This window comes from Rhincodon typus, chromosome 21, assembly GCF_021869965.1.
Source record: "Rhincodon typus isolate 14 chromosome 21, sRhiTyp1.1, whole genome shotgun sequence".
In the NCBI taxonomy this organism is placed as follows: domain Eukaryota; kingdom Metazoa; phylum Chordata; class Chondrichthyes; order Orectolobiformes; family Rhincodontidae; genus Rhincodon; species Rhincodon typus.
Genome location: NC_063352.1, coordinates 45,118,779 through 45,136,244, shown reverse-complemented (window position 1 = coordinate 45,136,244; position 17,466 = coordinate 45,118,779). Strand labels below are relative to the sequence as shown.

General features: G+C 38.7%; 2 protein-coding genes across 2 annotated transcripts in view; one reads left to right on the top strand and one right to left on the bottom strand.

Annotated features, from left to right (window-relative positions):
* The first annotated feature begins 225 nt into the window (after window positions 1-225).
* On the top strand, window positions 226-12,518 carry LOC109936726 (LUC7-like (S. cerevisiae)). Its single transcript, XM_048609759.1, has 7 exons — window positions 226-252; window positions 352-495; window positions 2,714-2,890; window positions 3,158-3,246; window positions 3,513-3,542; window positions 8,043-8,225; window positions 10,462-12,518. Exons 1-7 carry the CDS (start codon window positions 226-228, stop codon window positions 10,607-10,609), a joined length of 798 nt encoding a protein of 265 aa, XP_048465716.1. The 3' UTR covers window positions 10,610-12,518.
* A 1,089-nt stretch (window positions 12,519-13,607) lies between these two features.
* The window catches only part of LOC125485691 (protein KATNIP homolog), a 55,596-nt gene continuing 51,737 nt past the window's right edge, over window positions 13,608-17,466 (bottom strand). The window contains exon 16 of the mRNA XM_048609758.1: window positions 13,608-13,712. Within this exon, the coding sequence (XP_048465715.1) occupies window positions 13,608-13,712 (105 nt within the window). The remainder of the gene's footprint in view (window positions 13,713-17,466) is intronic.

Sequence of the window (17,466 nt, the reverse complement as noted above, 5' to 3'; positions counted from 1 at the left end):
TGTTTATATTTAGTGCAACCAGTACCATATATAAAACTTAACGTTGGTAAAAGTTTGTGTAAATTGAAACAAATTCGCTTAAAGTTGATGCTGCTCACTTTGTAGCGCCTCTGAAAACCGCAGCAGAATTTCGTAATTCATCATCAACCTAATGAGATGAGGTAGCATGTGGCTCAAGAGCCAATGTTCAACACCCTGTCATGAATCTCCTTAAAGTATTCAGCCATGGATTTCAAATTTCCTCATAAAAGTGTACACAAAATGTGGCCTTGAAGTGCTCTTGCAAACAATCTCCAACTTTTATCTGTGTTGTAAGGCTTGAAATTCTAGGATTTTGCATTTGTTTTATAGGCAGAAAGAGTGCATGAACTGAATGAAGAAATAGGAAAGCTTTTGGCTAAAGCTGAACAACTTGGGGCTGAAGGAAATGTGGAAGAATCTCAGAAGGTCATGCAAGAAGTAGAAAGAGTACGTACAAAAAAAAGGGAAGCAGAGGTAAGTACTGTTTTTCGATGTTTTTAAAAGATCTGTTAATGGATAGCTGAAAGTTTATCTACTATATTAGAACTGATATTGGGCATCTGTGTTCTCTCTTCTACACTTCTTCCTGATAGTCTGGATTCATGCATGTAGGAATTGCACATTATTAGATGTCTGTACTCTTTTTGGCCTTTATGTAGCTCTTAATTTGTGTGAAAACCCAATTTCTCAATTTGTGGATGAACTCAAATTGGAGTGAGATAATCAATAATGAAATTGAGTGGTGAACAAAATTGGCAAATGAAGTTAAACATTAATGAAGTAAACCATCTTAGGCTGGAGGAGCAAGGCAGCCACTTATTTCTTAAGTTTAGCAAATGAACAAGAGATTTTGCAGCATAAAAGCATAAATCACTTAAAAGTTGCAGCACAAGTTAACAGAGCTACTTAGAGGAAAAAAGTAAATCAAGTGTGAGAGATTTGAAAAGTAAGGAACTTGTGATAAACTTGCATTGGCTGTTGATTAGAGCTTGGGGTCTACCCTACCAGTGTACTGACATCGGTGTAACTATTCATTTCAGTTGTATTTGAGTGGAAACTAGATAGACTTGAATGGGAACAGAATAGATGGTTTCAATGGTAGGTTTAGAGAGCAGAAGATACTGAAATGGAGTGTAAGCACAGGCATTGACTGGGCTGAAACAGATAATGGAATTTGAAAATTTTAAGTCTTTTTTTGTCACTGTCATGATGACATTTGATACTGGCAACTTATCATCAGCACCCCTGTAAACTTGAGCAAAATAAATTTACACCTTCAGAATCTTACCTTGTGAATTTTGAGGATTATGAAAGATGGAATTTTGAAGAAAATGACAAATATGCAAATTGAGAAAAATAATTGAGTTTTTTAAATCTATTAGTTTGACTTGTTGCTTTATGGTTTGATTAATCAGTTGTATGTTTATAGTTTTTGCTGAATTTAGTGCTTTTTAAATTAAGCATCTGTCTTTAGAACTTAAGATTCCAAGTACAGCCCCTCAAAACCTGTTCTGTCATTCATTAAAACATTGCTTGACATGCAATCTAATGTCCTATCTTTCAATACTTACCAATATATCAATCTCAGATTTAACATTCACAATTGTCAGCGAGTTATAAGCTTTTGCCATTTTTTGTGCATGAAGAGTTCCCTAACTTTACGCCAGAAAGGTTTGACTCTGATTTTTTTGGTTATGTTTTTAGTCCAGTACATCCCAATTACCAGAGACAAGTTCTCACAACTTGCTCAATCTGTTCCCATATGTTAAAACTTCGATCAAGTCACCCCTTAACCTTCTAAATTGCTAGTTTGCTCAAAGTCCCGTCATAATATACCCTTGCAGTGTAGGTGTGATTCTGGTAAACCTTTGATTCTCTCCAGGTGTACATTAATCAAAGCTTTGTACACCCATGTATTCTAGTGCTCTGATTAGAAAAGATAGTGTCCATTTACGTTTTAAATCATTTTCTGATCCTATTCAACATATTTTAACCTATCTATTCGACCTCCAAGTATCTCTTGACCTCCACTGATTCTTGCTTTTCACCATTCAGAAGGTATTGAATTCCATTGTTTTTAACTCCAAAGTAGATGACTTTTCACTTGCCTGCATTAAAATCCATTTGTCATGGTTTCATCCATTTACTTAATCTATAATTTCTCTTTGCAAGTATTGTAAATGAAAGCACAAAATTACAAAGTAATTTTCCAGATTACCAGTTATATCGAAGCTCCATCTTTTTAAACACCTTTGCAAGAAAGGATGTGCATTTACACAAGGCTTTGTCATGCAAACCACAAACTGCACTTGGAAATACACCTCTTTGTTTCTTGTTCTTAAATAATTCAGTGTAAGGCTACACCCGCTTTTTACTAGAAGAAAGTCTTGAAAATCAGTAATTTTGTGCAAACGATAACATTGATTTTTCCAGAATTAATCTAGTGTGCTATGAATGTTCCAACAGTTAAAAGAATGTGATTTTGTGTAAAAGGTTCTTGATTGGTTTTGTTCTTTCAAAGTTCCTGTAAACGCTTGCATTTTGGGTTTTTCCCCCATGAGTTACAGGCTGGTATTTCTGTCATCACAGACAACAAATTTTAAATGCAGAAGGGAAGATGTTTTCAGATGTTTGGCTAGATTAAAATTCAAGGAAGATTTAATGAAGTTCTTCTATTTCTTGTTTTTTGCAGGATGAATATAGGAATTCAATGCCCGCTTCTAGCTTTCAACAACAGAAGTTGCGTGTCTGTGAAATTTGTTCTGCATATCTGGGTCTGCATGATAATGATCGTCGGCTTGCTGATCACTTTGGGGGCAAACTGCACTTGGGGTTTATTCAAATCCGGGAGAAGTTAGATCATTTGAAGGTAATTTTGAGATCTTTCTGTGCTGGAAAGAGTAAAAATGCGCAGTTGTATTTTTGGGATGTATATTTACAAAGCAGTTTTCAATATTTCTGATATATTTTAAGTTGAAAATAACTAATGTAGTATGTAATTATTTACTTTGCTTGGAGAAAATTTCCAAGTCATCATTATATGGGTGCGTTTATCTTTAAAATTAATGTAATTAAAATATTTCCTACCAGGTAAATGTTTCAAGATTCTCATTTCCTCCTTTGTTTGCATTTATAGAAAATTGTTGCAGAGAAGCAAGAAAAAAGAAATCAGGAGCGCTTAAGGAGGCGAGAAGAAAGGGAAAAAGAAGAAAGGATGAAAAGGAAGTAAGTTAAATTGCATAGGAATTTGAAGCACAAATCCAACTTGATCACAACTTGTACAGAAATTAAACGTGAGAAGCATTTTTGGATGCTCCTCACTTGGTCCATTGCTAAAATGTTTTGTGGAAGAAAAAATGGATTTTTGTATGATTAATCTTTATTATTGATCATACTCTGAAATGGGTTTTCTAAGATGCAATGCAAGATGTTAGGCTATATATACTGCCCAGTATAGTTCTCTGATTAAAATATTAAACATTACCTTACAGGTCCAGATCACGTAGCAGGGATCGCAAGAGGTATGTCTATTATATGGTAAAATAACATTTATGCAGTTGACGTGAAATTTTTGAAAAGACTGTATTCAAGTCCCATTGCAAGTCTTGAGCTCAACAATCTATGCTGACACTCCAGTGGTCTACTGAGCAAGAGCTGTATTGCCAGGATGCTATTTTTTTAGTTGAATATTAAACCACAGCCCAACTGCAGTGTCAAGTAGACAAAAAGAATCCCATTGCCAATCTAGAAAAAAAGAGCAGGTGACTTAGCTAGGACACGAGTTAATATGTATCCCTCAATCAACACATCAAAAATTATGATTATGTGGTCACTATCACGTTGCTCAGAACTTGCAGTATGTAAATTGCCTGTCGCGTTTCTTGTATTGCAGAAGTAACTACTTTTCAAAAGTACTTAATTGACTGTAAAGCTGTTTAAGTGATAGGTCCTGTATAGATCTTTTTAAAAAAGATACTGTAGGGTCTAAAGTGTGGCAGTATCCCAAAGATCAGTTGCATTGAAAAGTGCATCCTTTGACATAAGTCTCCTAAAAGTGCAAGCTTCGAATTTTAAACAATCAAGTGGGCCGCTCTGTCCTGGATGGTGTAAAGCTTCTCATGTTTTTGGAGCTGCCCTCATCAGGACAACTGGGGAGTATTTAATGATACTCCTGACTTGCGCCTTGTAGATGATGGCTAGGGCTGGGGAAGTCAGGAAGTGAATTACTCACTTCAGGGTTCCTAGGCTGTAAACTATTCTTTGTAGCCATGGGATTTATATGACTGGTCGAAACCTGTTTCTGGTCCATGCTAAACGCAGTGATGTTAGTGAGAAATTCATTATTGGTAGTGCCATTGAATGTCAAGGGGTTGTGCTTAGATTCTTTTCTTTTCGGAGATTGTTATTGCCTGGTACTTGTGTGGTACGAATGTTACTTGCCACTTGTCAGCCAAACCTGGACAATGTTCTGGTCCTGCTGCATTTGAATATGGACTGCTTCAGCATCTGAGGAGTCATGATTGGTTCTAAACATTGTGCAATCATCAATAAACATCCCTGCTCTTGTCACTGAAGAAGCAGCTGAGATGATTGGGCCTAGATTAATTCCTGCAGAGATGACCTGGAGCTGAGATGACTGCCTTCAAACAACAACTGTCTTCCTTTGTGCTAGGTCTGACTCCCAACTAGTAGAATGTTTCCCTCGATTCCCCCTGACTATAGTTTGCTAGGGTTACTTGATGCCCTCCTCCGTCAAATGCAGCCTTGATGTTATGGGCAATCAATCTCCCCTCTCCTCAAATTCAGCTGTTCTATTTATACAATCAGGTGACCAAATCAGGAAAGCCAAACTGAGTGTCAGTGAGCAGGTTTTTGATGATCAAGTGTTGCGTGATAGCACTGTTGATGACGCCTTCTATCACTGTTTTTAATGATCATCGAGAATTGACTAATCAGCTGGTAATTGACCAAGTTGGATTTGTCTTGTCTATTGTACGCAGGACATACCTGGGCAATTTTTCACATTGTCAGGTAGATGTTAGTGTTGTAGCTATATAGGAACAGCTTGGCTTTGGGACATGGTATGTTCTGTAGCACCAGTCTTCGGTACTTTTGCTGGAATGTTGTCAGGCTCCAGTGCCTCCAACTGTAAACTGCATCATGAAATTGTGTAAACCCAGTTGCCTGAAGACTGACATTTGTGATGCTGGGGATCTCTGGAAGAGGCCAAGATGGATCATCCACTCAGCAATTCTGGCTGAAGGTTGTTGTGAATGCTTCTGTCTTTTCCACTGATGTGCTGGACTCTCCCATTACTGAGGACAGGGATATTTGTGGAGCATCCTCCTCCCAGTGATTAATTACTTGTCCACCATCACTCATGACTAGCAGGACTGCAGAGTTTGGATCTGATCTTTTGGTTGTGGAACAGCTTTGCCCTATCATTTGTTCATGCTGTTTGACATGTAAATAGTCCTTTTTTGTAGCTTCACCATGTTGACACCTTTTTAGTTAAGCCTAGTGCGGATTCAGATGTGGCCTTCTGCATTCTCCGTTGAACCGTGGTAGATCCCCTGGCTTGCTGGTGGTGGTAGAGTGGGGGTATGTTAATGAGGTTGCAGATTTCTATTGAGCACAGTTCTGTTCCTGTTGATGGCCCACAGCGCCTCATGGATGCCCAGTCTTGAGTTGCTCAATTTTTTCAGTCTATCTCATTTCGCATGGTGGTAGTGCCACACAACACAACGGAGGCTATTCTCAATGTGAAGACCGGATTTTGACTGCACGAGGACTGTGTGGTGGTCACGCTTAGCAATACTATCATGACTGGTTACATCTGCAACAGGGAGGTGTGAGGATGAGTTCAAGTATGTTTTTCTCTTTTGGTTCCTTCACCACCTGCCACAGACCCAAGCTGGTAGCTATGTCCTGCTGAGCCACACTCTCTGGCAAACATTGAAATCGACCACCCAAAGTATGCTCTATGCCCATGTCACCTCAGTGCTTCCTCCTTGTGGTATTCAGTATGATGCAGCATTGATCAGGTATGTGGTGATGGTACATGATGATATTTAACAGATTTTCTTAGGCATGTTGACCTGATGCTGTGACATTTCATGGAGTCCAGACTCCGTGCTGAGGACTTCCCGGGCAACTCTTCACCTGTATACCCACTGTGTCGCCACCTCTGGTAGGTCTGTCCTGCTGGTGGGAGAGGTTATACCCAGGGGAGGCAATGGCCTTGCCAGTGACATTGTGTGTAAAGTATAATTCTGAGAGTATGACTATGTTGGGTTGTTACTTGACTCGTCAGTTGGGTAGCTTTCCCAGTTTGTCAGTTGATCCCAGATGTCAATCAGGAGAACTCTGCAGGTTTGTCAGGACTGAGTTTAACACCAATAGCTAGAACTGCAGATGCTGGATTCAGACACAACACAGTCTGGAACTGGAGAAACACAGCAGGCCAGGCAGCATCAGAGGAGCAGGAAGGTTAACATTTCGGGTCGGAACCCGAAACATCAACGTTCCTGCTCCTCTGATGCTGCCTGGCCTGCTGTGTTCCTCCAGCTCCACACTGTGTTGTCTCCGTGTTTAACATAGTTGTTTCCATTGCCTTTGTCGATGCCAGGTTGCACATCCGATTTCATTCACTTTTTTTTTGAGACTTTTTAGTGAGTGATTCAACTGAATGGCTTGCTAAGCAGTTTCACAGGGCATTTAGGAGTCAACCACATTACTGTGGTACTGGAGTTGGCCAAACCGAGTGAGGATGGTACTTTTCCATCCCTGAAGGACATTAGTGAACCAGATGGGTTTTCAATATTTTCATGGTCATCATTAGATGTTTTTAATTCCAGAATTTTATTGAATTGAAATTCTACAATCTGCCATGGAGGGATTCAAACCTAATTCCACAGTATGTTAGCCTGTATTTTTTGGATTTCCAATCCAGTGACCATACCATTATGCCACTGCCTCCCGCATTGCACTGTCACACTGAGAGTTCAATAATTAAAGCTCTTCTTTCAAACCGAAAAACTTGTGTGCCTGATGTTTGTTTGATTAAGACTTCATTTAAATTTTTACATGTGAAAGCACTGTGCACGGATAAGAATTCAGTTTTAATACTCGAGTCTGCACCCTGCTCATTGCAAGTTCAAGTTCTTTCATTTGAGCTGCCCGACTTAAAGAAATAGGAACAAACCACGGGACCTTGTGAATCTGTTCCTCACCTCAGTAAAATCTTGACTCTCAATTTCATCTTCACTTTCTCGCCTGATTCCTTTGACCCTTTATTTCTTTTGAGTCTAGAAATATATTGACCTCTGTCTTGAATAATTTCCACGACCATTGCTTTGGGGTTGATAATTCCAGCTACTCAACCGAGTGAAAAAGTTTCTCCTTGTCTCAATTGGGAATAGCCCTCATGCTGAAACTGATCTTTAATTCTGCATTTGTCAGAGCTGCTCAGTGTCTTTTCAGAATCTTGTGTGTCTTGATGGATTGCCCATCTCAATTCAAGTGAAGCGAGGGAGGGCTATCTTAGCGGACTTTTCATTGGACTGTCATGTTTCCAGCACCCCCATCAAACCTGCCACGTGCGTACACGTATGTGCACATACACACGCATCTCTTGTCCCATAAATTAATAAACCCTTAATCCCTTTTCGGTATAGAGATCAAAGTTATACACCGTTCTCCAGATGTGGTCTGATCAAAATCCTGCATTGCAGAAAGAGTTCCATAATTTTGTAGGCCAATCTTATTGTAGAAAAGAATGACATACTATTTGCCTTTCTAATTGCAGTACCTGCATGTTTTTGTTTTGCATCCTTGTGTTACAAGGATAAACAAATGCTGCTGCCTGCCAACATGTAATAATTTGTCACTGTTTAATATTGTATTTTTCTGCTCTCCCTACACAAATCAACGTTCCTTCAAGTGATGCTGGAAATGTTTTTCTATGTCTCCACGTTACAAATTTAATTATCAGTTAATTCATACTTTAAAAATGCTCACAGATCAAGATCACGTGATCACAGGCGAAAACGTTCGGGTTCCCCCAGCCATGAGCGGCGTAAATCAAGATCCAGATCCAGAGACCGTGACAGGCGCCGAAGGCACAGGTCCCGTTCACATAGTCGCAGCAGAGGACACTGTCGCAGTTCAAGAGACAAAAGCAGGGAGCGGAGTTCGAAGCATAAGTAAGACTGGTGAAATTTTTGAATCAAATTAAATTTCTGGAATATCATTATAAATCATTACAATAGTAATTTAGTAATTCTCTTGTTGAGACTGCAGTGGTTATCACCTTTTTTTTAATTACTATGACCTGTACAGACAGGTACAGGTTCATTTGAATTCATTTCTATTGTTGAGATTAGGAGTCTGTATACAGTGAACCTGAACACTGGTTATGTCTGTAAAATGTTGGCAAAATTGTTGTTCTGATCTAAGTAATTGAAAGACTGATCAGCTTGATCATCTTTAATGTGTGATGCATTGTATTTTCCACTTGGAGATTTGTAATTCTTGCAGTGCTTCAGCTGTTCCACTACACTTTCTATACTCCTGGAATTGTAAAGCATTATTTTGAATCAATTTCCTTTCCTCTGAGAGCGACAAGATTATAGTGATGGTTTTGTTTGTATTGTCATACGTTTTGGATTGTCTTTTTTAACCTTGCCTACAAGAAATGTAATTACAGAAATATGGGTAAAGTTTTATCACAAGCACAGATCATTTTTAATTAGGCTGTTGTGATTTAAGAAATGATTTGTGATTAGCTGTACTTATAAGCCTCTAAACACTATTTACAACAAAAAAAATTACCCTTTCAAAATGGCAGACTTGATGCTTGTGCTAAAATGCTTGAATACAGTTTGGTGACTGGTAGTTTATTTTTTTAAAAAAAGGGGTGAAGCCCAGCAATACTTAAAGCAAGCAAATGTTTTTTATAAACTGATTAGATTACCTAACTCTCTGATCTCAACTTCATTTGTCAAGATCTTCAATGCAAGTTGTTTTTGGTCAATGATGTGCTTCAATGCTTACATTCCATTGAGAAGAATTTTCTGTTATGAGACATAGATTTATAGTTCTTACCATGTGTTGCACTGTGTTCCTTAGATGCTCAGGACGCAGTAATGCCTGGGTGTCACTTTTTGCCAGTTTTGTGATTTAACATTGACCTTGCACACAGGTAAAAGAGGGTTTTTTCCCCCCAGATCAAGCAAAGGATGGGGTATAATGGAGTTAATTGGGGAGAATGGATGGAGATGGAGGAAAAGTAGTAAGGAAGTGGGAGAAAGAGAAAAAAATCAGGAGATGGCAAGGGGAATGAAACGTGGGAGTGGAGTAGTTATGGGGTAGGTGACTGGGGGGAAGGAGGGGGTGGTGAGGAAGGGAGAGGACATAGCAGCCGAAGGAGAGAACCCAGAGCATAGGTAATGTATACAGGGGTCGAAAAATCTGATTGAAGGGGAACAGAAAAAAAGGGTGACTAGGCAGGTGGAGCGAAGGATTGAGGAGGCAAGGGTTTGGGAGTGAATTCAAGCTATATTCGCTGCTCTTTGTGCAGTTAAACATTTTAAGAAGCTACCATTCTGTAATCAGACTCAGGTATCCATTATTCTGTAGGTCGTCATCAATAATTGCACTACTCGGAGTCAATGTTTCGTTGTCAAAATCAAGTAGTTCAAACAAGAAATAACTCAGTAAGTTGGGGAGCAATCGCTTATTTGATGCTTTGCCATGTCTCACAACGGTTTTTTTAATAGGGAGGGATTTCTGAATCTTTTCAAAGTGCACTGAAGAGGTTAAAAAAAAAAACTTCCTCTGTGGGCATTCCTTGTTCAGAAACTGTTAACTGGTACAGTTCCTTTAAATCCAGGACCACTCGCTGTTTTTAGTGTAATAGATAACCATATCAATGTTGAGAGTAGCTTTATTACAATAATATTCTGCATGGAGTTAAAACAAATAAAAACACAATTTTTACTTTAAAACATGTCTTGAACAGTCCCTCTGTCGACTTTATTTTCCCCTCTCCATTTATTTTTCTTCTCTCTCTATTTCAAATTTTAATTATGTGGTCTTTGCCCCAATTATTCCAATCAATTCTACCATTTCTGAGCCTTTCTTTCCTGTGGTGTAACTATTCAACCATCTGAAGATGAGTGGATAAGGCATGAAAGCCAAGTCAATCATTTAATCAACGTCCACGAGCATTTTTCAGCACTTCCTTGATAATGATTAAAAAGTGATTCCTGTGTAATTTTAATGTCTGGACCCAGAAGCTGATGCTGGCTTGCATCGGAATTGAATCTGGAGTTGTTTAATGTAGTTCCTTACTTCACCCGTTGGAGAATTTACGTTATGGGTCGTTGTGGAAGCTGAAATGCTGGTGGTTTGTATTAAATAATAGTGTTGTTTTTCAAGGTCTTCAAGGGATCGATCTCCTAGGGGAAAATCAAGAGATAAGGATCGAAAGGAGAAGAGTTCTTCAGAAAGGAAACATGAGAGTACAAATGGGAAGTCAGAATTTAATGCAGCAAGTCCAGAAGAAAGGGAAGCTGGTGAAATTTGAACTGTTGACTGAACTAAAATAGTTAATGTAAAGCTCTAAACCTGACAACATTCTTTCAGCCTTCTTTGAATTTTCCCATGTTTATATGATTTCTGCCATTTAAAAACTTCTCATTGGCAGAGAAAGTATTAGATTTCTGTAGCTGGCGATATATATTGTTTTTCAGTAGTGTTACAGCCTTTGTCCAGATTCAGTTTATTTATGAATATTAAAATAAGTGAGTCCATATATTTTCTTTTAAAGTTATCTTTTGAACTAGCATGGAACAAAGCAACTTTAGGCTTTCTAAGTACCTGTCAGTAGTTTAGTCACCACCCTGTAATAAAACTGAATAAATTTACGTCTCCCCAATGGGATATGTGGGTACCTGGCTACATAAGTGTTTGATTTCACTAAGAATTCACCTTTTTATTGTTGCAATTTCAGTGAGAGAATTATAGAAACAACAAATGTTATGCTATCTTTCAGGCTTTCTGTAGTTCTTATGTCAAAATTGTAACGGACAAGGGGTGATGACAAATCGTGTGTATTTTTCCTGGTTGACTTTTTTTCATTTAAAAAATCCTCCTGATAATTTTGTGAAACTAACTTTATTAATCTAAAAGCTAATTGGCATGTCATGGTTCTGAGTATTTTCATCTGCAAATTATATTGCAGCAAAGGTTCATTGAAGCTGAAGATAAAAAATAGACAGCGAACTTGCTTTGAGGTCAATTTGTTAGGAACATTTCAATTTTTGGGGGGGAATGTATAATTCTTGAGGGGTAAACATTTCTGCAAGTAAAACAATTATCATTTGAACAATTAAAATAATTTTAATTGAGATCAACACTAGTTATCACCAGAGTCTGCTTTCACACCATCGTTTTGCATCACTTTAGGGTTGCTTCTGGTGAGTATTCTGACAAGAATGACAATATAAGTCAAGTTCTCAATGCAAGCGAATAGGGAGTTGGAGTGGGGAGAAACTGTAGCACTTGGATTTCTTGCTGTGTGACCTTTTACTCCAGCCTTATTCAAATCAGATTTGAAGTGCCCTCAGTTCACTGACATTTCATAAATTTATTTGAAATCCATTCATTATCAAAAAAAGCTTTCTGCTGCCACCAATCTTCAAGTGTTAAAATTTAACCAGTTGAGCCTGGCTCAGTGTAACCCACAACAAAATGCAACTTGCAGTATACCTTGGATCTGCCAGCAATGCGTAATCTTCTAGACTAAATGCAGTGCTAAATGTAATAAAATGGCAGCAAGCATTGATTGTAATCCATTCGAATATCACCATTTCATATGACTTTTTTTATGAACTGTAAAAATACAACGTTCCAACTTATATATCTCCTAATGCTTACAAGGCTTTTAGTTGTAATATTTTTTGTTGCATGCTCAGGATCAGGGGCAACAACCATAGACTTACTATTACAGATTTTACTGTGCTGTTTACAGTAGAAGCAAGTTCAAAAACATTTGGGATTTTCCTGATAATTTTAACAGCATCTTATTGTGCTGCATATCAGTTTTAAGACTTTACAGACTCTGGTGTTTTATTTTGAAAGGTTTGTTCATTGACAGTCTCTAGAAATATAAGCATTTTTGTTTTAAGTTTTACATTTAACAAGTTACAGGATGGAATTGATTTGATTAGTGAAAGTAATTAAGATGTACTCGCTCTTAGTGCACTAATCATCAATAAAACCTACATGCAATTTGTTTTTTAACACTTTTCCAAAGTTTAGAGTGAAATGAGTTTTCTTTTTTCCGATAATCTTTCCTTTGTACATGTCAATAAAAACATTCCAATTTCATTTTACATACTGAGAATGATGAAAAAAAGTCATGTTTCTTTTTTTTAAAGAAAGAAACCTTTGATGAAAGTGTTCTCATCAATAAAGGGAAATGGTTAAATTCACACTTGCCTCAATATTATTAAATTATTCAAATATCTTGAAAATAGTATCTGACTTAATAGTAGGCTGAAGCCTGTCCCAAAGTAGATAATGCTTACTATCAATGGAGCACAATGGCATTGCTTTCTAAATTGCTTCAGGATACAAAGCATGGAGTGTAATCCTTACTTTGCTGTGTCTTTAAGATTTATTTTTAAATACATCAATTCTCTTCAGTTGCATTTTCTCGTTCAGTTTTTTTTTAAACAATGAGACCGGCTTGTGCCTTAAGATCTGAATTCCCAAGGAACAAAACTTGACCATCCTTCAATTTCAGAATTGCTGGAGTTTGTTTCAGCACCAGTTGTAAATACAAGCCTCCATTTGCTTTAGGAGGAGTGTTTAATGGAGCCAAATCACTTAGCAGTTACCAAAACTACAAAATAAAGTTTTGGAGTTGGTTGTGTCTTTCCTTTGAATTCACGTCCTTAGAAACCTGATGAATGACAATTACAGCATGATTTGTCACTATTTCAGATTTACCAGCAGAAGCTTCGCAGTGTCGCATATGATGTGCTGATGTCAATGCAGATCTCTGAAATATAGAGGAATCTTTAATTTGAGTTTATTTAATATAACTATATCTGATTGTGGAATAGTCATTATTTGTGAAGCACAGAGCAGTTCAAAATATTTTTCTTCATGAGCTTGAATCACATTTTTTTCTCAATTTAAATTTGTTTAACTTTGTCTATCCATTTGTTTATGAAAGGAATCTTCAACTAATTCATTTAATTCCATTATGTTGGTGTTGTAAATCTTCAGCCTCGCACTACTCTGCTGTTCCCATGCACTAATGTGACTTGTATCCAGTTCTGGAAAGGTATTGATCTGCTGTTCAACTTAACCTAATTACTCTCATTCTCTTCTGTAGAAACCTGTTCACCAATGCCCCTACATTTAAGGCACTTGCTTGCTTGTAGTTTCTAAAGGGTAACAACAGTGGGAAGCTGAGGTGTACAGAACAGCAAAGGTGTCAAGTTCAAATACTAGTCCTTGACAAGAGACTAGAAGAAATAAAGTTCTAACTTTACAAAAATGTTGTAGGTCTTTCAAGCATCTGGTGCATAATTGGAGTTCTTATACTTGTCAAGCCTCCTCAATATGTCCATTCTATTCACCAGCTCTGAGCTTGCAAGTTCCATACTCTCAGCATTCTGGGCAAAGAAATTCAGTTTCTTGGTACAAAAACAGAAGTTGCTGGAAAAGCTCAGCAGATCTGGCAGCACCTGTGAAGAAAAAAAATCAGAGTTAACATTTCGGGTCTAGTGAACTGCTTCCAGTTCTGAGGCAGGGTCACTGGACCCAAAACGTTAATTCTGATTTTTTTCTTCACAGATGCTGCAAGACCTGCTGAGCTTTTCCAGCAACTTCTGTTTTTGTTCCTGATTTACCGTAGTCCTTTTGGATTTTATTCAGTTTCTTGGTGACTATTTGACATTCATCTCTAGTTACGTTGGTGACCACGAGAGGAAACATTCTCTCTATCCACTTATCAAACCTTCCAAGATTTTAAGAGAGAACTATTACCTCTCCCCTTTTATTTTCAAAGAAGAAAGATATATCCAGTCTGTTCATTATTTTCCTGGTCTATATACTTATGCCTGTAATAACTGCACACTGTCCAGTGCCCCTCTACCCTTTTTTATAATCTGCTGGCCAGATCTATACCTTTCCAGAAAAATATACAAACTTATTATGTACATATGCTGCTGACAAATGTTCATCAAAATATAGATAGGATTGAATGCAAGTCACATTAGTAATGTACATGATATGCTAAATGTGATCTAACTAAGGTTTGGTACAGGTTTAACATATTGTCACAAATTTCAGTTCTACCCCTATGCAATTGAAAACTGGCACTTTTTTTTATAGAGACGTAGAGGTCTATCGGCCCTTTAAGTTTGTGTCAATCCAAATAAAAAGAGTACCCGTTCTGAGATAACAAGGTGTAGAGGTGGATGAACACAGCAGGCCAGGCAGCATCAGAGCATTCTTCTGATGCTGCCTGGCCTGCTGTGGTCATCCAGCTCTACACCTTGTTATCACAGATTCTCCAGCATCTGCAGTTCCTACTATCTCTACCTCTTCTGATCCTATTTTCCACCACTTGGCCCATTGCCTTGTATACCTTGACATCGCAAGTGCACATCTAAATACTATTTAATGTTATGAGGGTTGCAGCATATTTCCCTCTAAACCTCCTGCCCCTTACCTTAAATGTATGTCATTTGGTTGTTGCTCCCTCCGCTAAGGGCAAAAGTCTTTTCCCATTTACCCTATTTATGCCCCCCTCCCCCAATTTTCACGTCCCTCCTCAGACTCTCCTCCAAGGCAAACAGCCCCAGTCTATCCAATCTCTCATAAATGACCTTGTTAATATGTGCATCCTTTAGTGATTGGACTTAATTTACCATTTATTCATCCATTCTATAAATTTATTAATATGCTTTACTATCTAAGTGAGCCCTCATCAATTTTCCCTAATTTGGTGTCATTCAGAATGTTAAAAATGGTGCTTTCCAGAGTCCAAATGGTTGTGATAGTTTGTGCACAGCAGTGGTATGAGCGCTGATCCTTGTGGGACATTGCTTCCCATTATCAGACACTCTGAATATCCTGCACTCCCACTTCTGCATTGCTTGCTGACATTAAGACAGATGGCAATCTTGACCCTTATCCCTGAATTTTCTCTAACCTTAGTCGTTAGGATACTAAGGGCCATCTTAAAGGTCTTGTGAAAATCTACATAAATTGCATCTACTGCATTTCTGTTGTCTACTCTCTCTGTTAACCCCTTAATAAATCTGTTACAATTAATAAAGGAAGATTTTCCCATGTGAACTTCGTACTGCTGTATAATCCTGATATGCTAGTTTTTAGTTTCCTTTCTCTATTTAAGTAATGCTTGAGTTATCTCCTAGTCATTTGTTTATGATTCCAGCTGATGACACTAATAATGAACCAACCCAGAATGAAATCAACCTTGATAGAGCATACAAAAGGAAAGCACTGCAGATGCTTGAAAGCTGAAATAAACATGAAATCTTAGAGAGCTTCAGCGCATGTGGAGAGAGAAGCAAAGTTAATGTTTTGAGTCTGCTGTGACTCTTATTCAGAGCTTCAGTTGTGTTCTGCTTAACTGACAATTTATTTGCTGGAGAATGTGGGTGAGATTTTTAAATCTGCTGATACCTTCTAACAAGTCTAAACTTTCTCTGTTTCTAACCAAACTCTCCTGGATTGGAAGTATCAGAAACAAAGAATTCTGCTGAGATGACTTGTTCCATGTGTTGCCCTGAATCCTATTCCTAGGAGAGAAATTAGACCTGCTTCTAAACCTGACACTGTATGGAGCTGGAGGAACACAGCATTAGAGGAGCAGGAAAGTGGACAGAAATGGGAGAGGGGGAAGGGAGCTGGGAAATTAGAGAGAGATAGGGAGTGGCGCAGGAAGGGAGTGGTGGGGATTGGTAAGTGAAGTGGGAGGGGTGGACAGGTGGGTGAGAAGATGGACAGGTTGTTCAGTTCAAGGAGGGAGGGTTGGACATGGGATGAGGCTGGGGGTGGCGAGATTTTAAAACTGGTGAATTTCATGTTTAGGCCATCGGGCTGTAGGTGGAATATGAGGTGCTGCCCCTCCAGTTTGCAGGTGATGTCATTGTGACACTGGAGGAGGCCCAGGATGGACATGTCACCCAGGGAGTGGGAGGGGGAGTTAAAATGGCTGGTGACCAGAAGGTGGTGTTTGTTGTATACAGAGCGCAGATGCTCCACAAAACAGCCTCCGAGTCTACGCTTGGCCTCACTGATGTAGAGGAGGCCGCATCGGGAGCAGCGGATACAGTAGACCATGTTGATGGATGTGCAGGTGAACCCCTGTCTCATATGGAAGGTTTTGTTTTGGGCCTTGAGGGGGGAGGTGCAGGGGCAGGTGTAGCACTTCCTGCGGTTGCAGGGAGAGGTGCCGGGGGTGGTGGGGTTAGTGGGGATTGTGGACCGGACAAGGGAATCGCGGACAGAGCGGTCCATATGAAAGGCACGTAGGGCTGAGGAGGAAAATATGTCTGTGGAGTTGGATTGTAGGTGACAGAAGTGGCAGATACGTTGGATGCGGAGGTTGGTGGGGTGATATGTGAGGACAAGGGGGATTTTGTCTTTATTTTTGTTAGGGCCTGGCCTGCTGTGTTCCTCTAGCTCCATACTATGTTGTCTCTGACTCCAGCAACTGCAGTTCTTACTATCTCTAAACTTGATACTGGTGTCTTGTGAACTAAATTTAAAAAAAACTTTTCAGCCCTAGATTCTGAAAACAAATCGAATGGCCTTGTGTGCTTGTTCTAGTTATTACAAATCAAAATGTAAACATCTTCCTATCAACTGTTTCTGAAGTTATCTGCTTTCAAATGAAATATTTGATTTCAATCGGCTCACCCAAGCACTAACTTCTATTTTGAAATACAAATTTCAGAAGTGATATTAAAATATATATGTATAACCCATCCCCAGATATTCATGCCAAGATATTACAGAAATTTGCCTTGTCTTACAGTGGGCTAATTTGCTATTTGGTTTTGCCCTGTAAATTGGCAAATTCAAATTTAACCAGATTGTGTAACCTTTTTTTTTAAATAGCCAATCAAACAGTTCAGAGAAGTGGTGTAAATGTTTTTTTCCAGCCAACCATTAGAACATAAGAATTAGGAGTGAGAATCCGGTTGAGCTTTAGCGTTTTCCCGTAATCAGTGTTAACTAGCTAGCCTCTTTGTCTTAGAGATAGCAGGAACTGCAGATGGTGGAGAATCTGAGATAATAAGGTGTAGAGCTGGATGAACACAGCAGGCCGAGCAGGAAGGCTGATGTTTCGGGCCTAGACCCTTCTTCAGAAATTTCTGAAGAAGGGTCTAG